This window comes from Lepisma saccharinum, chromosome 7 (assembly GCF_977018435.1).
Source record: "Lepisma saccharinum chromosome 7, izLepSacc3.1, whole genome shotgun sequence".
Taxonomy (NCBI): domain Eukaryota; kingdom Metazoa; phylum Arthropoda; class Insecta; order Zygentoma; family Lepismatidae; genus Lepisma; species Lepisma saccharinum.
The window spans coordinates 9,077,130-9,093,706 of record NC_139235.1 but is presented as its reverse complement, the minus strand read 5'-3'; the positions used below and the strand labels follow the sequence as shown (position 1 = coordinate 9,093,706).

At 37.8% G+C, this 16,577-nt stretch overlaps 1 protein-coding gene across 1 annotated transcript in view; it reads left to right on the top strand.

The window, feature by feature from the left end:
* The window catches only part of LOC145989721 (uncharacterized), a 148,277-nt gene that overhangs the window by 89,204 nt on the left and 42,496 nt on the right, over positions 1-16,577 (top strand). Inside the window, exons 5-6 of the mRNA XM_083124984.1 lie at positions 6,891-6,976; positions 14,776-14,905. Of these exons, the coding sequence (XP_082981110.1) occupies positions 6,891-6,976; positions 14,776-14,800 (111 nt within the window). The 3' untranslated portion in view covers positions 14,801-14,905. The remainder of the gene's footprint in view (positions 1-6,890; positions 6,977-14,775; positions 14,906-16,577) is intronic.

Here is a 16,577-nt window from a genome sequence, read left to right as displayed (position 1 = left end):
TTACAGTATATACACTTGCATGTGTGTATGTATAGCAAATTAAAACGTTGGAGGGATTATAAGAAAAATACTGCAATATTAAGTGAACTGATATGACCATATAAATGAAAGATTGCTAAACCATTTTCCGATGTTGAATAGTATATTATTATATTTATTTCTCAAAAGAAAGCTTTGCTAGAGTATTCTCTCTTTCTTTCTCTCTCACTCCCCCTCTCTCTTTCTGCCTGTCTGTCTGTGTGCGTGTATATCAATTTTTGATTCATTTTTATATTGGCACTTGGGTCAGTCTCCATCCACCCTGCCAGTTTGATTCAAGGTTACGGAAACACCCTGTATAATATAAACATACAGTGATATAAAGCACTTGCACAAGACGAGTGTGGCTGTAACTGTTCATAAAATGTGATTAAAATGAACTATGATGTTCCCAATAGAGTAAATACCAATCAGAATAACTGTAAATCAGCACGTAGGCTATTTTTGCCATTGACATAATACGGTGATAAGCTCCTTAGCTAAAATAGAACTGAAAACAGGGCCCTAACAAGAGAATAAACTATGTCTGTTAAAACTTTTCTCACTCAAATTTTGAAAACTAGTCATCATTCCTTAACAGGTACCAAAACTATACTGTCCCCGGGATAAAATCACCATTTACTAGTTAAAAGATGAGGCTGTAAAGAGGCAATCGGCACACATAAAGACAAACGCAGGACAGCATAACCCTCAGAGAGGATTATACTGACCGTGGGTTCAGGCGCCAGAGACTCGTTAGCCTGCAACAATGCTGATAGCAGTGATGTATGCACATGGATGGCATGTTGGGATATGTGAAGCTAGGGCCACATATTCACAATTCCTGCCATTTATGTAAATGGTGTGATCAGCAGCAGTCTCTGTCCACATTTACAGTATAAGGTACCCCAGAGCTTCTCCATGCAGAGACACTGCTGGGAAATTTCACCCAGACCGGGAAATGAACCCGGGTCTCCGGCTTGGCAGTCATGCGACTTAGATAGTTAAAAATCATTTTCATATCCTATTTTCATTTTTCTTGTTTTCCTACCCTAACATAAACTGCCATGTTTTCCCCACGTTCGAACCAGGGATTCCTGGCGTCATAGCGCTCTGTCCTAACCACTACGACATGGAGGTTAACACTAGACAAATCGGGTCTTCACAATGGCGTAGACAATGTCAAATTGGATTCATGGGGTCCCGGGTTCGATATTCGGAGGAATTACGTACATTGCACAGTTGTTCAGATCCCACTTTAAATTGTAGTTCCGATGAGTAGGACTTTATAAACAAATTGTATTGTTCACATTGTAACATGTGTCTTTACAACCATTCATTTCCATTCTCTCTTCAGAAATGTTTATTTTCTTCATCCAGTCTTTGTATATAATATTTCCTGCCCCTGACACGTTCCATCGTTGCTCTCGTTCCTGTATCTCCTCTGGCAAAACGAAAAGGCTGGTCTGCTAAACGGTCTGTGTGTACAAGAACAAACGGTATGGGCAAGAAAAAAAAGGTATTTGCTTGAAATTTTGTGCATAGTGCAATTGGTACTAAAAAATATAGAGTAAAACGTTTGAGTTCATTAACCAATTGACTTGAATGCATTTCAAAGAGGCCACACTTACATCTCGCAGTGAAATGTGATTGTTTTCAAGTTCGTTAATGTCTACTTCCATGGCAGAGTGGTTATCAAAGCTCGCTACGACGCCAAATTCGCAATAAAGCGAATCTAAATAACAAAAATCACATCAAGTTTGTTAAAAACTTTTATTCTTTATTGCTTATCAATTTGTGAGTATTTAAAAGGTTTATTAAATTTCCGGGACTAGCTTTTCATGTGGTCTATAACTTTGATTGATTAGCAGACAATAGTCGTCGTACATTCTTTGCTTTATGTCATGTTTTAGAATGCTGTTGTTGGCTTCCCTGCTGGTGGTTCGGATCCCACTTCGAACTTAGATCTAGTCCTGAATCGCCTATCTGTGCATAAAGTGGACTTAAACAAATCGTCAGTTGGTAAATAGTGATTATCTCGTGACGCCTAAAATTCCACGATCGTCTTTCGCAGACGAGATACAAAACTAAAAGTGAGAGAGGTTGTTGTTAACCTACCACTGCTTTCGACAAGTATGTACACATTTAACAGGATGGAACACTTCGTATCTTTCTTATGTAATCTGTGCGTATGCTGTGACGCCATAAAATTGACTGCAGAGCCACCTAGACTGTAAGTTGAAACTACATCGCAGCGATAGTAAACTCCACCAATCACGTCTTCCTCCTGGAAGCGAACCAGGTTACGTTACGAAGACGCGTTTACATGCACGTTTATTATTGCCTGCTGTCGCTCTGAAATCAACATACCTTACCACCCTCCGCGTCTGATGCTCTTCCTGTAACAGAAGCCAAGCAGCGAGTGAGTAGAGATTGGCAGCCGCTTCTTCCGGGTAAGAAGATGCACGAAGACTTCTGTCGCTCACTGCAGCCGTCTGGGGAATTTTTAGAAAGAATTCCGAACACCACAACACACATCCCATCCCTCTTAACACATCCAAGCGTTCTCATACTGCGCAGTTGACTTGGAGCCCGTGTCACAATCACGGGGAGGGTTACGGAGCGTCATTTATTCCCACCAGAATATAAGAAGTCTTATTCTTCCCGTGGGGTGTAATGGGGGTCTTTGTGAAGACCCCCAAATATCAACTTATCTTCAACGTGGTTCACCGTGACTGCATTTTGCTCAATAACGAGGCTCTGGCGTCTGAGCCCACTGCAATTATAATCCTTTATGGGGCTCGTCTTGTATGATGTCCATTTGTGTTTGTGATTGTCTTTTCATCCTATCACCATTCATCCTCATCGTTGCGATTAGCCAAAAGTGGTAGGAAATAGAATAAAATCAATCAATTATTAGACACGTAACTTTTTTTAATTATTATACCTCCTTTATAGTTATTTCTCCCCTCCTCTTTGCACGGTCGAATCTCTCCTTAGACAAATGAACGAATACCCCGTTTTAGAGAAATGAAAAAGGCCCCATTAAATTACTTCTAGCCTTCTTAAACCAGAAGGTTTATGGCTGCAGCAACACAAGTCTTCCATCTGTCCCTATCCTGGGCAAGATCAATCCAATCTTTTCCATCCTTACCGATTTCATTTAGGTCCATCTCAACGTTATCCCTCCATCTTCGTCTTGGCCTTCCTACAGGTCTCTTACCATCAGGTTTCCCAACAAGAATCCTGTAAACTCTTCTTTCCTCTCCCATTCTAAAATCTAAGAAATTATAAATAAAGAGTAAGAAATCATCGATTACGGAGAAACCTTGCACAATGAAGAATACAAGTTGAACAAATAAATAATGACGATAGCCTAGGAATCTATGCTCTGGAATTTTCAACTGACAAAGGAAAACGTGGACTCACAAGTAGGAAAGAAATTCAAGTGTTTGGATTGCTTGGAAGTCTGGGAAAAGGCAACATGCAGACTGTCAGAAGTGTATGCACAAAACATGCACGTTGTATGGTGACAGGTGTCATATTTGTGAGAGAAAGGGAAAACAAAACTATGAATAGGTATGGGAGGAATATGAAGAAGTATAATAATACTTAGGGAACGTTTTCTGTTTAAAAAAATAATAATTTGTCGATAAATTTTCAAGTTTTCTCTTAGGTTTATATGTCATGTAATAATTTTAAAATAATTTGCTTTTCATTCAAGAAAAGATTGCTTTTGACAATTACTTGTTTTTCACAATAAAACGCCACTTGAAACTATGTTGGTGTGCTTAAAACAATATATATCAAGTGGGGAATCTCACCTTTAATTCTCAGGAGAAATGGCCAAAAGCATCAATGTAAGAAATTCCTCAAATTTCAGGTCGTATTTCATTTACCGAAATTATAACGTGATCCATTGAAACCAGACCAAATTAGTGTTGGGTCAAAAATATAACCGTACCAGTAGACCAAAAAATGAATATTTTTTTTAGCCATTTGTTTCTTAGGTGGGGCAACTCTCCTCGAATGGCCCTATATTTTCTGATTATTATTATCATAGTTCATGCTCTAGGCTCATTGTTCATACTTTTTGTACTACATGTTATCACAAGTAATATTATAATTTTATAGATAAATAATTTTGTATTTCTGCTTATCAGAAAGTAAGTTTAATTTCCTTTACACACACACACACACACACACACACACACAGACACACACACACATATATATATATATATATATATATATATATATATATATATATACATACATACATATACCCTCTGTTTCGTTGCTTTATTCCCCCCTTTGTGTCACTCTTTTTTTCTGTCTCTTCGCTCATCATTTCACGCTTCTTTATTTCTGTCTCTCTTCAATGTTGTGTTTCATTGTCTGCTTCCCCTTGTCTATCTTTCTCTCTCCCTCTTGCTTATTTTTTCGCTGTGTCGCATTTGTTTAATTTTTATTCTTTTTTCTCTATCTGTACCTCTTTCTTGTGATTCTTTGATTTTTATTCTCTGGGCCTCGGTCCGTCGTTTCTTTCTTTTTTCTTTGTCTCTCCTTCTGGTAAGGCACCAGAAAGTAAACCTCATTACCTGGTAACTGCTTCTTGGAGGCCAACGAGGCTGTGGCGTCTGCACCAGCGGCCAGTACATTATACACTATATTGCAAGCCATGTAGGGCTGTGTGTTGTCCGATGCTTGTCCTTGTGTGTGCTGACTGCCAATTTACAACCTCAGCGTTTAACCTGAGTAAGGAAATTTTGGTCCCCAACAGTAGTTCTTGATTAGTAGTGAAGGGTTTCGAAAATTGAGAAAAAGCTTTTAACATAATATGTTTTATTTTCTTCTTTGGGGCCTGTCCTCAACTCTGCTTTAGTTAAGAGGATTGTCTCCGCACGGGTAAAAATAGCCTATGTGCTGAAGTGTCCATAATGTAAAAATCAATCAATCAATCTCTCTGTGTACAACCACGAGGGAGGGTCAAAATAACCTTAATAGTCTGATAAAAGTTACAGAACAGACTGAATACAGGTAAAATTTACATCAGAAATCAACTGTTATTTACAAAATGATCTCAGGGCTGCAACACTGATCAGGCGAGCTTCAAAACGCCATTTTTGTCATTTTAAATATGGCGCCTCCTCCATACACTTGCACCAGTGAAGAGCAGTGGTTTCTTGCCATCTGGAAGTAAGAAACGTATAGACATTCTCCGGCAAATGAAAATTCAATATCTCTGATCATGCTTACCACACCACCAAGCTTACCAAAAGAGGAGGAATTTCGACAATTAGTGTTGTCCACGGGATGAGACGGGACAGGCTTTTAGAAATTCGAGACGAGACGAGATTGACCATGTGTCATGAGACAAATGAATATTTTCGAGACGAGACAGCATTTCCACGAGACGAGACAGGCCAAAGTCTCGTCTCGTGGGCAACACTATCGACAATGGCCTCAGTCTGGCACGCAGATGGGTGGAAAGACCTTCGCGGTGGCTCATAAGTAGACCTCGGATTCTAGGTTTTTAACCTATTTTTTTCCTTTGCAGGTAAAGAAGTAACAAGTTACGCCCGAGTTTCATTAAAAAAACGCAACAACTGATGAAGTCTTATAGTGCCTAAAATAACCTATTTTGCTCGTTGGAACCTATTTTAGGTTTATGCGCCTAAATAAAACCTTTTCTTAGGTCTTTATACATATATTTTTAGATTTTACACGATATTTATATCACACAGAGGCATTTGCTCTGCTTGGTGATGAAAAAATGCAATGACTAACGTGTTTGACACATACTCTCTGTCGAATTCTCTCCCTCCAATCCCGAAATTCAAGGAATTCCCCTTGAGTAGCCATCCTGGTATTGTGCAGTAAATTATACATACGTAATTCATTCATCATATTAAGAAGTATTTTTTGCTAACAGCACAAGTACAGTATTACCATAGCTTGTGGATAGTTTTGAAAACGATGTATACAAATGAAAATTTGTCTAGAAAATTAATATTTTTTTGCTACCTAATAAAATTTCTAACTGTTATTTCGAAATTTTGGTTTTAACGATTGTACCTAATCAGTATTTTTCAGGAATTTAGAACCATTTTAAGTTTTTTGGAACCTACTTCAGTTTTTTTCGAGCCTAATTTAAGATTTTTAGAACCAATTTTAGTATTTTAGAACCTAATTTAAGATTTTTGGAACTTATTTTAATATTTTTAGAATTTATTTTAAGAATATTTAGAGCCTATTTTAGGAACCTAAAAGCACACTTTTTAGAACCTAAAAATCCGAGGTCTACTCATAAGTAACCACAGATCCACCACAAAGATTCTTCTTCTTGTGATATACGGACAGTTACTCAAACTTGAACATATACCTAGGTATGTGGGTCAGCAATGGGTCTATGCTAAAATTCAGCAAACTTGTGCAACCGTACATGCAGAAATCTACTATACAGGGTGGCCCAAAAGTCAGTTTCCTCTGAGAGAACATATACAGCTTGACCAAGGTAAGAACATCCCTGTGGCGCTGTAGACTAAGAATAAAATTTAATGTGTTGTTAAGAGTTCCACCGGGCAAGCGATGTTAAGCATTAACGTTATCTGGATAGAGACTGCTGAATTATCCTACATATATCATAATTCTGTTCTGTCCTAGAGGAAACTGACTTTTGGGCCACCCTGTATAATAAACAAAAACAAATTAATGTTTTAATTAATTGTCCTTCGTACTTTACATCTCTTCCATTCTTTCGTTCTCTACCACTTCTTCTCTCCTTCCCCCCCCCCTCAAGAAATTTCTTCTAATAATAAGTACGTTACAAAGCAGTTATTCTCAGTAAAACCTTTCTCTTTTACTTCCAGGCTGCCAAACAGCGGTGCACAAGAAATGCCACGACAAAATCTTGGGGAAGTGTCCGGGCTCTTGCAAGGAATCTCAAAGCACAATAGTAAGTAGACCTATTTCTATTTCGCTATTTTCGGTGAATTTATACCTCAAGGTTAATGACGAGGATGAGGGTACATGGCCAGCTGACAAAATAGACGATAGGACAAACTGTATCGTGTCATAATGGTTTTTAACATTATGTTTATTATTTTATATATTTATTATTGTTATTATTATTATTATTATCATCATTATCACTGAGGTAGGTAGTAGAGCAGCCCTAGGCTGAACCTCCCTCAGCAGAAAATAAAAAGCAGGGTTGTTAGAGGTCCATGAACCCATAAATTCTAATGGGCCCTATTGTGTTCCGCAACAGGACCGAAATCTTCTTCCTCGCACAATTTAAATTCGGTCCAAGTTGCGTATTGTTTCATTTCAATTCGGAACTTGGGCCGTATTTGAAACGATCCGGAGAAAAGGTTCCTGGACTGTATTTAAATTGATCCGGGAAAAGGTTCCAGGACCGATTGAAATACCTTACAGACAAAAAGGTTATGTACGGTCCAGAATCCATTTACGCTTGCTAATTTTCTTTCCTGGACCGGAATTGAATTTATTTTAAATTTCTGGACTTTTAAAAACCCTGACAAAAAGACCATTCTATTCTATTTTATATAACTAGTTACACATAGCGAGTCATTGCTCTACAATAGGATTTGTTTAGATAGACCATAGAAGAAATAAATGTTCAATGATTCTAATTTGAAACTAAATAATTACTGTCATTTTGTGAAGAGGGGTGAGTAGTGGTTACATAAAGCAAGTACACCACTGCCGAGAGCTCCTCACTGGACACCCCTTGTGATTCATTCCCAAACAAAATCCTACCTCACACAATCGACATTTTTGACCAGGAGCTGGTTCTGCGAATAGAGAACGTTTTGGCAGGGCAACAATGCGTGGTCGCCTGGAGGCCTTCCACGTCGTTACTCGCTCTTTTATCGTAGGACGACCGAAACGCCAAATACCATCTCGCTGTTTTGCATAACCTTCGTCCTAATGCATTTAGTGTCTCTCTTGTTTCATTACTTGGTAAGGTCCAAATGCAGCTGATTCGGATTTTCATGTCACACTACAAGGACTTGCAGAATGCACTGTTCATGCTGTCTCGGGCCGATTAACCAGAAAGCAGTGTTACCAACAAGGGTGCCCGCAACGAGGGCCAGATGGGGCACTTGTCCCCCTGCGATACTTGGGAAAAGTTCATGTAATTCGAATTGTGAAATTGTAGCAATGTTTTCTACAAATAATAGCTATTGTTTTCTGCGATTTACAGGCTCTAAGTTACAGCAATTAACTCCCATGTCGAACAAAATAACGTAGGGTGACCAGATTCTTACAAGCATTAAAACAGTACACACATGACAATATACATATATGGTCAACCTACCACTAACTTGCTTCAAGAAAGCAAAGACGTAAAGGACAAAAGTTTGTAAAAGTAATTATTATATTTGATGTATCCAACAAATCTCCAAACTACATAAACGGCATCGAACAAGAATTGAAACTGAAAGTAAGGTACCTGAACCCAATATGGCCTAGTACCCAATATGGCCTATTTGCTGTTTGCAGGTAGTTAGTTACATGGTTACTTCAACAAATGACGTTGGTATGCCATTTGGACTGTCCGAATGACGTGATTGAACCTGTAGGCTGTGCCTATAGTACAGTAACTTGAAGAGAAAGAAGCGAAATAGCTGAACCTCATGAATATGTTCTACGTGACTTAATATTGCATAGTAAAGTTATTACTTACTACGTCTTCCAAGTGATAGGTATTTATATCTCTAGTACATGTTATGATATTATTTCTCTTGTAGTCTACGGTTATTGCAAGGATGATAGCTCATAATTTGTACTTTACAACAAATGAACTTAATTTAGACTTTAATCTAAAGTATATAACGAAGGAGAAAAGTACTATGTAAGGTGTACTCAATATGGCCTACATAGGAATATATCGTGAAGGACATGCGTAAATGTGACATTTGTTACTCTTATGTTCACGTATTATGTGTGGAAATCACTAAGGGTGATAAAGGACTGTGATATGTAATCCATGGTCTTCTGGTAACAAACTGTGACATGTCACTCCATTGTTTATTGGTTTGTAAACAATGTTATTTCTTTGTGCAAATCTCATGTCATTATCTACGCGTAAATAAAGTGTAAGTGTATCAATATACTTAATTACCTATAAAAACAACATAGTTGAACTTTCTTTGTAATTTCTGTTGCATATTTTGATGTGGAAGAACAAAATATAACTAGACCATATTGGGTACAAAAGTACACAATATGGCCTAAACGTAACTTTTTAATAAAATATTCCCTACACCCATGTTATTATTTGGAATTGGCTCTAATTTTCAGTAAACGTCCAGAAATGTTCCCTCTTTTGAATTATGCCACTAGTTTTACCTTTCTGACTTTGTACACCGCTAGAAACAATTGCAAACCTTACATAGGCCATATTGGGTTCAGGTACCTTATTGAAAGTAAGTATTAATAATAAGTCATACGCGATATTGGTACATCAAATTACAAGTTTTGAATATACAGTACATAGTTTTTATATGTCTACATTAATATCATAAAAAAATCTAAAGTTATGAATAGAATTGTTGTATCTGGTGCCGATATTAAAAAGGATATAGATGTTGTAAGATGCATTCCTTTTTTCAATAGATTATTGAATAAGATCTCCCTTTGATTGGTATAAAGTTGACATTGAAATATAACATGATGAGCATTTTCGTAGCGTAGTTTGCATTTGTACATAGATATGTATATTCATTTTATATAAATGGCGAATTAATCTGATGTGACCTGATCTCAATCTTAGTACTGAATATTAAATGTATAAAACCATGGAGTCTTGCTCTTTACATTCAGTACATTTTTGTATGAATGACCCATATATGTAAATTTTTGTTTAACCCATATCTCCCAATCTTGTTGGATTTTGTTTTTAACTCTTGGTACCAAATCTGTATGTGATAGTAATATATTCGTTCTATGATCCATTGTTCTTGCTTCTTTAGCATTTTTATCTGCCAGTTCATTATAATGTAACCCTGAATGTTCTGGTATATATGCAAAATGAATTATCCTTCCCCCTGTAGTCAATCGAACATTTTTCTTAAATATATACAGGGTGCCTCATAAGTAATAGCGCAAACTGACACAGGTGAAAGTACACGATAATAGAAGCAAAAAGTCTCAGTAGACATGGGTCTGCAAACGAGCCGTTTCCGAGATAATCGCGAATGTGTGATTACAAGCCGCCACTGACTTCATTGTTTGTAAACGTCGTCCTAATTGGTAAAATGCTAATAATGTGTGCGAATGTGTGGTTGGAAGCCGACTGATTGCATTTTGTAAACACCGAGTGCTTTACTCCTTGCGCGGTCCGAGGGTTGCTCTTTGTTTACAAAACAGAACATTTCCGAGAGGTGGCGTTGCAAACAAACAGAACATTTCCGAGAGTTGGTAGGGCTTGTACCCACACATTCGCACACATTACTAGCATTTTACCAACTAGGACGACGTTTTAAAACAATGAAGTCAGTGGCGGCTTGTAATCACACATTCGCGATTATCTCGGAAACGGCTCGTTTGCAGACCCATGTCTACTGAGACTTTTTGCTTCTATTATCGTGTACTTTCACCTGTGTCAGTTTGCGCTATTACTTATGAGACACCCTGTATTTGTTTTAACTTTCCAGCTATACACCAGTTAGCCTACATTTTAATCGAACATTAATTTGACAATAATAGTGGAAACACATATAAAATATCCGCCCAGGTAGTTTCAGCCCATAATCATCTATTTCATTTTCATAGATCACTGTGCATTGGTAATATAGATCAAGCTCCATTTTAACATGGAGATAATGACTATGTTCACCTAAGTTTCAATTTCACTGCGTCTTTCATTTCACGATCCATATTTGAGTGCCCACTACTACAGACAAATGACGGTTATACGAGTAGTATCTTACTTCGAGTGTATGCCGCTCGTTTTGCCTGGTCGAACTTTACTAGCTCGTGGCGAGCGAAGAGCTCTCAATTCCGCACGCTATCTAGCGTTGTCCGTTCGAACTATTTGGCGCACGAACGAAATCCTCTCGCTGCAGTACTCATGTATAGTGATCGTTGTTGCTAACAGCGCCATCATTACCTTGTCCATTAATCGTTCTCTGAGAAACATTGGAAGTACACTCCGCGGCAAAAACGAATCTCCCCCTAGTAATAGAATCTAATATTTTCTTTCGAGCAGTTAAATTTTATTTCTTTTGTAATTATTTTGACAATTGTACATACTGTACGTAATTTTAACATTTTCTGATATTTTACTTACTCTAACAATGAAGGTAATAATGAAGAAATCAACAAAGAAAGCGGTTAGTTGATTTAATTGTTAAGCTTTATGGCCTTTATTGCCTTCCGCCATTGTTTAGTTTTCTTCAAAATATCAACTTTCTTTCTATTGTTTCAAGTACGTTTACGGCAGTTTGGGGCATCCATCTTTACTTATTCTAAAACAATGAAGCTCTACCATTGTTGGTACCTTATAACAATGGATTTTCACACTTTATCCAAATTTATTCTCCTTCCGAATCTCAACTTTCTGCATTGTTTGAAGTATGTTGAAACCAGTTTGGCAGCATCCATCTATACTTGTTCTCCAACAATGAATCTTGCTCCTCCATTGTTGGCACCTTATAACAATGGATTTTCACACTTTATCCAAATTTATTGGACTTCCTAAGCTAAACTTTCTGCACTGTTTCATCCACGTTTACGGCTGTTTGGGGGCATCCATTATTACTTATTCTCCAACAACGAGGCTTGCTCGACCATTCGTGGCACCTTTTAACAATGTATTTTCTTCAAGTAAAGATGGATGCTCCCAAACTGGTTACAACATACTTCAAACAATGCAGAAAATTGAGATTCGGAATGAGAATAAATTTGGATAAAGTGTGAAAATCCATTGTTAAAAGGTGCCAACAATGGAAGAGAAAGCTTCATTGTTTTAGAATAAGTAAAGATGGATGCCCCCAAACTGCCGTAAACGTACTTGAAACAATAGAAAGAAAGTTGATATTTTGAAGGAAACTAAATTGGCATAAAGGATGAAAATGGTTAATGAAACGGTTCCAACAGTGCAAGAAAATTTTTACACTTTCTTACTAGGGGGCGATTCTTTTTTGCCGCGGAGTGTATAAGTAAAAAGTGAAAATGGCGAGAAAGATTAAAGATACACAGGCCCTGCATCATGGCAGCACATGACTCTGTCTAACGAGCAGGCTAAGAATAAGGCAGTTAATTACCATGAATCTTGTGCGGCATCTACGAACTTGGCGAGGCGTCCTGGCCGCTTCAGAAGCCGAATATTGTTGTAAGGAGACACACTGGCCTCTTGCCTGATGCACGTGACGCACGCTGTTGAAAATAGGCAGGAGAGCATTACATTGTTCCCCCTAGAACTGTTTATGTGCTTCCACGTATCACGAGGGACAGTCATGCCAGTCATCGGTGCGTTTGTGACATTCCATTGGCCATTGTTACCCAAAACTTAAGATCTCTGAACCAGAGCCGTTGTAGCTTCCGACATGCACTCCCCCCCTTTCACCTAGGCTGTTGCGTCACTAGGGGCAGTAGGAGAAATGATAGTTTAGTGGGTAGGAGAAATGATAGTTTAGTGGGAGGGCATGGGCGTCGGGAGGGGGGGGGGGTGTCGAACGGGTCGGTGGACCCCCCTGGAAATTGACATCATTCATTTAAAGATAGAAGAAAGCCGAAAGTTTGTTATTGTTAAAAACAGAAATAAAGTTCATTTAGTTAGTATTCGAACAGAATAATCCAAGCAAGAATGCATTGGATCGAACACTTTGAGTGAAAAGTACAGCAACAAGGTTATATTCTACAATTTCATCCAAAGAGCAAATCGTTCCACGGTTTTCAAAATTCTAATAATGACAGTTGTAGGTGAGAGGTCACACAACAAACTTTACGAAAAAAGATCCCCCTAATATTTATAGCCTTTTCTTGAACGCGACGTGGAAAAGTTAATATCAAAATGCATTTCAGATACTAACTGCATAAAATGCAAAATAAATAATGGAAAATAGTTTTGCTGGTCTTCACTCGTTTGGTGGATCGTGTCTCCATATTTATATAATAATAATAATAATAATAATAATAATTATTATTATTATTATTATTATTATTATTATTATTATTTCAAATAAAATTTGTTTCTATTAGTTTATAATATTTATTATTGTATAATGACATTTATAACAGTGATAATAATGCTCATTGTTATTTTTTCTGCTATTCAACTTTTATCATTTGCCGCCCCCCCTGCAAATATTTTTGGCGACGCCCATGGTGAGGGGCTGAATTAGGATATCATTAGCGCTCAAGTAACGCTCAGCTTATGGTAAGATTAAATATTACTGAGTGATTCTTAAATTAAAGCATTTACACCTAGCGCTCTGTTCAAAGGTCTGTTCAGCTCACGATCAATTAGGAAGAACTCCAAAAAATGTAGATTTCAGTTTTGTTTAAATAAACGCTCCTCTGAAGAGCTGAATTTGGAGTCGGGTCGACATCTTCACTTCTAATCCTTAGCAGTAAGGTGAAGTAACGGTTCTCCAATTTACTGACTCTTTTTAAGAGTCAGACTATTCCTAAGAATACATTATTTCCTCTCTCCTGTAAATTTGATAAATAGGATTTACGTCCCTCTGGTTCTCGCACTGCGATTTAAGCGGAGCGGACTTTATGAGGATGTAAGACTACGAAAATTCTGTAATACATTATTCATTATTTATTCATGGTTTCCAAGTGACACGTATCGCCTATCACGCGTCGCTTCGGTCCAGCCGCGGATCCACGGGGAGGCCGATGGGGTTGATCCCCCCTCCCTACTGCCAGGCTTTTGGATATATTATGCCTAATATTTTTGAAGACCCCAAATGTTCGGTCTTCTATCATCAGGTTAGAGAATATTAAGTCCACCTTATGCTCAAGATACCCTAATCGAAACTGGACCTACAGTTTAAATTTGGATCCGACCCATTTTGCAATATGCTTTAAAAAGGAATCGAACCCAAGACCTCTTGACAGAATAGGTTTTTGCTTTCTCTCTTTATTCATTTTACTCCTGATATATGAGAGTTCATTGCCCTTGTCACCTAAAGTTTTGGCAGCCAATCGCAGCTACTAATAAAGATACAATAATAACAATCTGTTCCAGTCATGGGCCCCGTTTCTAAAAGAATAGAACATGGAAATCAGCTTGGTTCCTGTTTACAGTATGATATATTGTTTATACAAAACAGTGTAGGTTAGAATTGATTCTCAGCGAGGGTGATGTACAGTGGGATCCATGAGTATTACCGTGCAAATTGTCCATCACCATGTTCGTGCACTTTATTTGACATAATAAGATCTTCACGAATTAAGATAAATATCAAAACAAGCTGCAGACAACTTCTGCACCAGCATACGTAAACATGCATCGCTTAAAAACACATAGGATGTAAGAGTAAAATTAATGAAAATAGTCATGGACAATTTACACGGTAATACTCATGGATCCCAGTGTACACCAGACTGAAATTCGCCCCTCCCAACTGTAAATTCTGGATCCGCCACTGCTTCGGTCTGAAATCTCCCTTAGCTTTCGATTGCCAGGAATACTCTTTCGTGAGTAGTACGGGAGAGTTGGTGTGTTTTTGGTGTGCGGCAACGAATGATTACTTTTCCTTTCTCTTCCAGTATCTCAGGGAAAGGTTCAAGATAGACGTGCCGCATAGATTCAAGACGCACAACTTCATGTCCCCCACCTTCTGTGATCACTGCGGCTCTCTCCTCTATGGCCTCTTCAGACAGGGACTCAAGTGCGAAGGTAAGCTCTACTCATATTACTATACTTATACACTCTTATTCAGCTTATTTACTCTTATTTTCTTAATTTACTGTTCATATTGTTTCTATTTTCTTATAATGTTACTCTATTATATTGCCTTTTAATTTATATTTTTATCACTATTAATTTGTACTTTTTAAAATTAGGCACAATCTTGAAGAGGTTTGATTTTGTATCAATAGTATGTGAGAAAACCATATATTTTGATTACATCAGGCATTATTGTATTCTGATGTAGTTTTTTATTATTATTTTATAGTGAAATTCTTGTAAGATGATGTTTATAATTGTACTGGAATACTGATCCACTAGTATTATTAAATATTTTACTTTTGTTTGTTAAAATTCTTCATGCATCCTTACAGGTATCGGTTGGAATCAATAAGGGTATCGGTATGAGTATTGGTTCAGCCCTAATTCTTATTCTTATGCTTAGCTTTGCCTATTAATTAACATTTTAAACTCGTATAAGTGCGATTGATAGGGACTATCCCTTGTTCATTCGTCTGCCATTCTTACCGTCTCTCACCCAGACAGAAAACAGATAAATTTCAGCGAAATATGCAGGACTCGAACCCGGGCCTTTTGGCATACTCTCTAACCTCTATTTCTCCATCAACTGAGCTATCGAGCCGGCCCGCGATTTTTTTTTCCAGTCAACTGGTGAATGCGGGTTCATTTCTTGCTCTCTGATTGGCTGTTGGAAAATTAACGGTGCTCTGATTCTGAGAATATCTTATTTCCTATTTTCAGCGCAAATTTGCTGCTCTCTAATCTAATCTAACCTAACCTAACCTAACGTACAGCGCAAATAAGATATTCTCACAATCAGAGCACCGTAACTTTCCAACAGCCAATCACAGAGCAAGAAATGAACCCGCATTCACAAATTGACTGGAAAAAGAAAAAGCACAGCCGGCCCTGGTTTCGTTCGCCATCGCTGATTTACCTGTGGAATTGTCTCCATTAGTGCTACCACAACTGATTCTGTTACCTTTGAAGCACTGACAGAGACAAATTAAGGGGTCCCGGGTTAGAATCCTGGATAAGACGTCGCTGTTTGTATTGAATAAGAAATATGGAAAATATTATTGTAAGTAAAAACTGATATTGAGAAAACAGATAAAAGAGAATGACAGGGGATATTACCGCCTAGGGGTTTTCCATTAAAAAAACACAAATAAAGTTGGAAGAGAAATGGCACTGTATGGCAAAGACACGGGTTCGAGTACTCGCCGAGCCTACTTATTTGCTGAAATTTCTATGTAGTAGCTACATCTCCACATATAAGACAACAACATGTCGATAATTAAAAGAATTTTCACTCCAAATTTGAATTTATTCCTCATATTTATGGGCAAATATATATGTGTGGAATACCATCGTTCTACAAACTTCTCCTCATGGGGACGTTACCAATCCGTAGTGTATGGCTTTATATACAGTGCGTTCGTTTAGGCTCTGGGCCAAGATAGCGCGGACATGACGCAGATGCCGGCATTTTCGTCCCGTAACGTCTCGCTTATTTACGCACATATCTTTACCATGTAGACAATTATACTTATATTGCATAACGAGTACTAACCTGTGTTATAAGATTTGTTCAAAGTTGTTCACGTGCTATTTCGGGCCAGAGACAAAACGAACGCAC